This window comes from Paramormyrops kingsleyae, chromosome 12 (assembly GCF_048594095.1).
Source record: "Paramormyrops kingsleyae isolate MSU_618 chromosome 12, PKINGS_0.4, whole genome shotgun sequence".
Lineage (NCBI taxonomy): Eukaryota > Metazoa > Chordata > Actinopteri > Osteoglossiformes > Mormyridae > Paramormyrops > Paramormyrops kingsleyae.
In genome coordinates, this window is record NC_132808.1 from 21550179 (window position 1) to 21558912 (window position 8734).

The window sequence follows — 8734 nt, forward strand, 5'->3', positions numbered from 1 at the left end:
TCGCAGCATTGGTAGAATCACAGCGTGTGGAATGTGCTTCTATCGCAATGGTGCTTTTCTCTCCATCCGCGCCTTCATTTTTCCTGTCTGGTTAAGCGTGTTATTCCCGTGCATTATTCTGTCCATTAGCTAGTTGCTAATCTCCCTTTGATTTACAAATATATGTGTGCATTTATTTCCCCATATATTTATTTTTTGTTCCTTTTATATGTGTGTGGAATTAATCACATGTCCTAATATGAAGTGAATATATATAACTGAACACATTAAGTGCACTGCCACTTAGTCATGAGTAAAACACTGAAATGACCGTGTAACAAGCTGAGAATGGTAAGTGTTACACAGGCTTCTCTGCTCCAAGGTAACCGTTATCCCTTTTGGCTGTTCCATGTCCATGATACGTCCATATTAAGTGACATCGTACATAACTGGCTTCTGTGTGACCAGAAACCGGACGTGAGGATATTTTAGGCCGCTGGCCTCTCGCCGTCCTTCCTGTCTGAAGTGCTCATTCACACGAATGAAACCTGTCACTTGGAACTGCGCAGTTCTGTTTGGGCTCCTTCGGTGACACCCCCGCAAAAGGTCTCCTCGCTCAGTCCAGGCCCGGCTCATGCCGTAGTAGAGCCTAACCCATTGTCTGAAAGTTGCCCGCAAAGCCGAGGGCACTGCCAAGCTGTACGCCAGCTAGCCTGCCACCCAGAGCTCCTGCGGTGACGTATCTCCCTTCCCATGATGCCTCTGTGCTGTTGGACAGCCTCCTTCCCTGTCTGTGTCAAACGCTGCTCGCTTCATAGAGCCAAAGAACTGAGTTCCAAACAGGTTGTGACAAAGGTCGCGTCTTCCCTCCTCATGAGTTATTCAAAGCTTTTTTTTTTTCTCCCCGAGCCACATTCTACCCTTATTTCATTTATCTTTTGCCATTGTTTTTTTTATTACCTCTCACTTCCTCCTCCCACTAACATCCATCCGTGTCCTGATGTCTGAAAGTCAGACGGTTTAATGTTGTGTCTGCGAAAGCTCTCTTGCTGGTCACTGACTTGTTCTGAGAATTGACCTCCTCTGCTCACTTTTCTCATTCGTTTTGCAACCCCCCTTTTCTTCTCTTCAGCTACTATTGAGGCTATTGAGGCTGACGAAGGTAAATAGGCCAGTTTCCCCCTTTCTGTTGCTTCCGCAATAGACAAGGGCACCGCTGGGTCCATTCATTTTGCCGTAGCTTGTCTAGAGTGTGTGGGTGTTGGGCTAATACATTGTGCCAAAGTATTATCAATAATAATTATATATTTTTTAAAAATCAACTAAAAAAAAAAAAAGAAAAGTTCGTGAAAAGCCACTCTTGCTTTAAAGGGGATCAGCTTTTGGTGCAGTGAAGTGCGCTCGTTGTCGCGCTCTCTTCACGTTCAGCGTAGGCGTCCATCACAACAAGGACCTCGAGGGTAAAGTGCAAGTCGGCGCAAGCCTTTCTATATAGCCCCTCCCCCAATTCAGCTCAGCCAACCGGCGTTCTCGGCACTGTGCGAGCCGTCCAATAGGAATCGAGCCTCTGGCCGTGAGTCTGCCTCTTCTCTCGAGGACACTCAGGGTCAGATCTCCCACCCAAAGGAACCACCACTGGGTCTTTGGCGTCAACCTAGACGTCGTGGTAACCCTGTGCTCACCTCAGAGCTGGTTTCAGAAGCTCCACCAACTGTTTCCCCTTTAAAACAATGTAGAGCGTGCAGTTGTACTTTGTGTTTGCGCCAAATATTCCATATCTTAAGGAGATAAAAAAAAAAAAAAAAGAAAAAAAAGTGGGGCGAAATTTGCTCAAGTTGGTACATTGAGAATGACTGACTTGTCCAGTTTGAGTAGCTCAAACTGGATTCGAGCCAAAACCATTTGGGGAGCAAATGATGAATAGGGAAGCAAGGACAACATCAACTGCGCGTTAAATAGCGGTTGGATAGCCGCTATTTACGTTGGAATTGTCAGCGAATTCCTTCTAAGCGACCCCAATGGATGGTGTGTCCATGTTGAGATTCTTACCTGCTTTTCCATGTGACTCCTGTGCCCTGCTGTGTCGTCCTCTCTGTAAGCTGCTAATAACCTGTGTCTGACCTATGCCATGCAGCAACACACACCTCTCAACTCCATTCAGCCCCTCCTCAGCCCTAAACCTCAGGGGAGGGCCCCCCCCCCCCCCCCGAAAGCAATCTCCAGAAAAGCATAACTCAGCCCAAAGTGGTTTGCTGCATGCTTTACTCAGGTTTGACAAGTGGTTAGCGCCCAGAGCCATTGTCCGCACTTCGTACTCAAGCCTACTCTCCATGTGATGGTTCTCTTGTGTTGTGTGCCAGTGGTTTCTGTTCACATACACCTCTGGTAGTAAATGTTTGGTTTCATTCTTTGTTTTTTTCCCTTACATGGTTGTTTTTGTTTTCTGGGTTGTGGGCCGGGGTGCGGGTTGTCGTCATCACTGTTACATTCCGCTTAGTAGAACTCCGTAGTAGCGCTGCTGATTCAGTGTGTGGTGGTCGCTGCTGTAGTGATGATGATGTGCCTTTCATTGCGTGACGGATTTTCCTTCACTACAAGTTTCATTCACTATCCCTGCCTTACTAGTTTAATAGAAGACCTCTCTGTTCATTATGTGACAGTCCTCTCTTTCAACAGTAAAATAAGTGTCTATAATTTGTTCATACCTATTGGGTATACAACTCCACTTCATGGGGCCCAAGTCCTGCTTTTTAATTACTTTACCCATGATGCACCAGCTGAGAGAATTTTCGTGCTTTAGTTAATTACTCCCACTAAGCAGTGAGGCCCCCAGCATACCCCATGGCCTTCATGGACCAGAGTTTTGCACCCCAGGTGCAGTGCATCTTGAGTCACCTTGAGTGACCATCTATAGAGTTGAGTTACGCCACTCTGTGCTTTAAAATCTGCCCCCCTCCCCTGAATCCATTACCCACCCACCCAGCCAGCCAGCCCATTACCCACAGAGCTCTTCCCTTCTTGCACCCTCACATCTTCACGCTGCACCTCATTACTCTGCAAGTTCTGTGTTGGACCACAGGATTATAGGATAACACCCCCCCTACCCCCCATCCCATGAATTTCTAACATACTCAGACATCTGGCTCTGCCTGTTCTGGTTCTGGCTCTCTGGTTAACTATACGCCGTTAAGAGTACAGAAGAATCTGATTATCACAAACAAAAACAGTACGCTATTAAAGTTCAGTCTTCAAGATTAAACCCCCCCCACAATATTTTTTTGCCCAAAACCCACAATATTCCACAAAACTCAGAATCCACAGTTGTCATCATCTGTTTCTATTGTGACATCATCTACTTTGTTTCCAGTCAGAGTCCTTGGCAACAGGTAACCAGGTAAGTGGGGACAGGCCAAGACTCCGGTTTAACGTCTGCTCTCTTTTTTTTTTTTCTTTTTCTCCGTATCTGTTTTCGACCTTTTTCCTCTCTCCTTCCTCTGTCCTCCCTTCTTCACCCACTCCTCCACCCCTTCCTCACTTGCTTCCTCCTCCACCACTCCCTGCCCTTTTATTCCCACCTCCATCTCTCTCGATCCCCCCCCCCCTCACTGTCATTCCTCTCCTGCCTTCTGGTGCCTTCCACGGCGATGCAGCCATCAAGGGTTTCTCGCCGCAGCACAAGATCACCAGCTTCGAGGAAGCCAAGGGCCTGGACCGCATCAACGAGCGCATGCCGCCCCGCCGTGACACGCTGCCCTCCGACGCCAGCCTGAACTCCCTGAACAAGGCACTCTCCTCCGAAACCAACGGCACCGAGGGCAAGGGCAGCGGCAGCAGTGGCAACATCCAGTGACGGGTGCGGGGCACCCTAGTCGCGGGGCCTGAAGTGGGGGGGTAGGGGGTGCCCTGGCCCCCTCCCCGTCCACCTTGCTGCGGGGCGGAGTTATAGGAGAGGGGGGCCCCCGCTTGTTTTGCAGGGTCGAGGGACGGTGGACTGAGGGGACAAGAGTCGAATGCACACAGAGCGTTATTGAAACCTAAATTTGCCGGCATGTCACGTTCTAGACTTTAGATATGCCTTTAAAACAGTGCTTGTAGAAACATGACAAGTTTTTTGCTGGTTAATTATCCTATGAATCTTTGGGGATGTACTTGATTGTGTGTTTTATCTGGAGCGAGAACTTAATGGGAATGTTTTGAAAGGCCTTTGCTCTATTACTGGATATGGAAATATTTTGTCTATCTTCTTACTAACTCTTGTACGTTTACAAAATACAGCACTAAAAATGGACAGAACATAAAAAAAAGTTTTTAACATATAAGGGTGTACAAACTAAATAGGGACTATTTATTGATAACTTTTTTTTTTGCTACTCTTATCATTAAAAAATAGCTCAAAATAAATTAGGCAGTCTTAAAAGAATGTTGCAACATGGTTAAATGCCAAAAAGGAGAGTTTTATGGTTTTGTACAGATTATGCTTACCTCAGGTTTATTTGGTGTGTGCTTCTGCCCTACTTCCTGTATAATGGCTAATTAACTCGGCAATGAGTACTTTTTTTTTTTTTTTTCTTGGAGTTTAATGACTGGAATTTACACGTCTTTCATTTGCAGGTTTCTTTTTTGTTTGTTTTTAAAAATTATTGAATGTGGCTTGCTGGAGTTGTGTATGAGAGGTAAACGTTTTCTTTTAAATATAGTGGAAAAACACCCTTATAATGCTTCTGAAAAAGCATCTTTATTCTGTAAAACAAAATTAACTGAAAAGAATTTGCCTATGCATGTTTTAAAAGAGATAAGTAAATAAATGAATTAAATTAACTTGGCTGCAAAGGTCTACTGGGAACTATAGTGTGCTTAATGGATATATATACTGGAAATATATACCGACGTTCTTTATATTCCACCCCATAATACTGCATCATGCCTTCAGTTTTCTTTTTTTTTGTAATTAAAGCGTTGAACTATTTAAGATGAAAGAGGAGTCATGATATTTTTAACATAAGCTTGTAAGTGCACACATAGTCCAATTTAGCATGTTTAACAATTCTCGTAATATGAGTTTGTGGTTACATGTGGAACTGAAAATGCATGGTAGCTATTAGTGTCACATAATGGTTTAGTCATTATATATTTCCGTTCTGTTTTGTTACGTGCCACAAAAAAAGTGTAATTTTATTATTACTATAATTATGATTATTATTATGATTATTATTATTTGGAACTATTTTGCTTTGTATATCAGTTACAGGTTTTGTTACTGCTTCAGACTTTATGATGAAACAAAGAGGAGACGCTCCTTTGATCTTTTTTAACAACTGTTTAAGTGCCCGAGTATTTCACTACAACATGAAGCCTTGCTTTTGTAATTTGACTTCTAAACTGTTGGCAGACGAAGCATGAACTTGCAGCAATGAAAAGTATTTTATATTTACTGTTCAATAAAATGTGCATGACATTAAATATATCAAAATTGTGGGCTTTTTGTGTGTTAAACGTAATCGACTTCTCTTGCCCTACAGCCTTCGAGTAGTAAAGGAATGTAAAGGTGAAGGATATAGCCAAAAGTGGAGATTTCAGGTCCAGAGAGTACAAATCCAGACCAAGATTATGTTTCAACCAACCAGTTGAGTACTCTGTGACTGTGACTCTTTATACTCAACTGGTTGGTTGAAACAAAATCTTGGTCTTTATTTGTACTCTCTGGATATAGTGCATTGCATGATTCAAGAATAATAATAATAGAGTAATTTCTTTCTGTTTGCATGTGTACTGTATGTTTATGTAATAACCATGGACTTAGGGAAAGTGCGAAATGATATACTTTGACTTCAGCAAAACTGCTGCTATATTTAAATTTCAGGTTGAGCATAAACATTCTATGCTTTCCTTTTGATTGGTCAGGTCCAGCAAGTACAAATCCAGCCCAGAATTTGTGTTCCTACCAGCTAATTGAGTATTAAGAGTCTCAGAGTTCTCAGCTGGTTGGTAGAAACAAAACCCTGGTCTGGATTTGTACTTGCTGGATCTGAAATGCCCAACACTATTAATGAGCAGAATGAAAGACAGCTGCTGTGTTTTTTTTTCTTCTTCTCCAGCAGCAGCTTGCTGTAAAGGAAAGCTACTCCCTTGCTGGTGATTTATGTCTGGTTTTAGTCAGGGGGCTCTTCAGCCTCAGCCTTAAGGTACAATTAGCTGGAAAGAGTCCAGAGTGATTGAGCACAGAAAACAAGCGCTGCCTCGATATTCAGTTTCGATTCCGAGGATAGAGGATGTTTCTCTGTTTTCGCCAGCTAATGTTGAGGAAGGAGAAGCAGTAGGAACAGGGAGTGTATGGGAAGCCAAACTTGGCAGCTGTTTGGTGCAAGATATTTCCTACTGTTTATGTTATTAAATTACTTGATTAAAAAGGGGTGGGGGTGGGGGGCTCAACACTGTGGGATCTTTTGGAATTTGAACCCAAAGGATTTCTTCAAAGGCACATATCTAACAGGACAGCCTCAGTGTAACAAAGGAACAGCGTCTCCAAAACAACATATGAACTTTATTTTTTATCACCCGCCGAATATTTTTGGATAGTCCTTAATTAGGATACAGATTTTAACATTGTTTTCAATTTCTTAATAATTATGCCATGTAAGTTTGTCTTTTAATAAGGAAACAGAGGGTGTTTCCTTGAGTGGTGTGGCTCATGCTGTTTGGAAAAGATATTCAGATTTCTGCGGGTGGTATGAACAGTATTGACAGCTGACAGACATTTTGAACCTGTAGGCTTCTGTTATTTTATTATGTGGTGTGATACTGTGACCCAAAACACTGTGTGAGGGTCTCATTGGGAACTGCTGATACCTCGGCTGTCCTGCGGATGGCGGTAGAAGCCTCCACTCTTATTTCATGGTACATTTCAGTTTTTAATACATTTGCATTTGAACATGGTGGCAAAATAAAACATATAAAAAAAACAGGCCCCTGATCCCATTATATATGTTCACATATGCATCTTCCAGATACTCATCCAGTACAGGGTTACTAGGGGGGGCTGGAGTCTGTCCCAGACTGCAAAGGGCACAAGACACCTTGGATGAGATGGCAGGACATACAGAGCATAGGAGCTGTACTGCTGCAGGGAGGCAAAACACCATAACTGCATGTTTAATCAAAACTGAGTTAGCTCTTGGGGAATTTTACTTGCACAATAATGATCTGAGGGCCGAAGGCAAAATGATTGGTTCAGAGAGGTAACCAATCAGATTGTAGAGGAGGTGGGTCCAAGCAACTAAAGGAGGCAAGACCAAGACATCAGATTGGTTGGTCCTGCCTCCTCTACAATCTGATTGGTTATCTCTCTGAACCAATAGTTTTTCCTTCTGCCCTCAGAACATTTCTGTGTAAGTAAAACTCCCATGAGCACTGAGTTATGACTGAAATTGGGTCTCTTAGGCTGTGTTTTATCTCGTGACAAAATATTTTAGTTCAACTGTGGCCGGCTTTGAAGAAAACAGAGTGGTAATGTCACACTACTCCTATGGATGGACAGGGAAAAACTCTGAAGCCCTTTTTCCTCAGTCTCTCTGTCAGCGTAGCTACTGTGTTTTTCCTTTGTGGGGCAGTATGGGGAATTTAAAAGCAAGGAAGAACTCTTTTTGTTTACTTTGGGAGGAAACTGGTTCAACAGAGCAAGAACTTGCAAATTCCCCAGACGCCAAGAGAGGTGGGATTCTGACCACCAGCTCCGGAGGTGACAGGCTACCCAGCAAGCCACTGCGTAAGACTGCAAAATAAAAGGCATGCGCCGCTTTATTTTACTGGCCTATGTGTGGGTGTTAAACACTACACCTGCGTTTGCCTACATTACATCATGGCAAAGGTATTTCAGACATCCACTAGGCACTGGGGAAAAATGTTTCCTTTGTCTTGCTGTTCTTAGGTCTTGAGTGTCAACTATCATTGTCTGCTCAGTTCCATTCAAGGTTTTTGTACAACTTGCATTTTGCAAATCAATGATTTGTGAATCATCGTGTTCTGCTTTTATTTACATCGTACACAGAGTCCCGAGTTGTGCATATAGATGTACATGTGACCCAGTCCTTGTGCTCAAAGGTAAAGAGATTCAAGTTTCAGGCTTTATTGTCATGTGTTCTGAGGAGTTCTGGCTGCCCAGCATCCTGTTAGCGGTTCTTAGTTTTTCCCTTCCGGGACCAGTGATGGTGACTACCTTCCGAAAACTTATATTGTCTCTTTCTAACTTGTAGCCCTTTGAGATCCTGTGATGTAAAGGGCACTATAAATAAAATGTAGTATTATTATTTAATATTGACATTGGGTGATTGGGTCTCACCACTTCACACATGAACTTCCCAGATGTTTCTACTCTGCAGTCGCTTCAGTTCACCAGGGCAGCGTTAGCAGTGCAGAAATCTGGCAGACTGACTTGTGGTAAAGATGGCATCCCGTAATGATGCCAAGTCACTAACCTCCTCTGTACCCTCCTTTGCTGCCAGTGTTTGTTTCTGGAGACTGCAAGGCCGTGTGGTAAATTATATACCTATCTAATTATATACCTGTGGCTTAACTAGCCAATTCCTCTATTATTAGTCAAGGTTCCCAGATATAGTGTTTGTCCTTTTTTAGCCGTTTGTGGTCAGATATGACACTCTTATCTTAGCTCGCCTTATCTTTTCCTGAAGCTAACTTTGGTTTATCTGCGACAAAACTGCCTTTGATTTATTTATTTGCTTGCTTGTGAACACAGAATGTA

The 8734-nt window shown here is 43.1% G+C and overlaps 1 protein-coding gene across 4 annotated transcripts in view; it reads left to right on the forward strand.

Annotated features, from left to right (window-relative positions):
* LOC111848699 (protein phosphatase 3 catalytic subunit alpha) overlaps positions 1-5449 on the forward strand; it is an 81145-nt gene extending 75696 nt beyond the window's left edge. For 2 of the 4 annotated variants that reach the window (XM_023820899.2, XM_023820901.2), the window contains 2 exons: positions 1112-1141; positions 3630-5449. In XM_023820899.2, coding sequence (XP_023676667.1) covers positions 1112-1141; positions 3630-3829 — 230 coding nt within the window. In that variant the 3' untranslated portion in view covers positions 3830-5449. The remainder of the gene's footprint in view (positions 1-1111; positions 1142-3629) is intronic. The other 2 variants (XM_023820902.2, XM_023820903.2) reach the window with 1 other exon arrangement.
* Positions 5450-8734: the final 3285 nt, after the last annotated feature.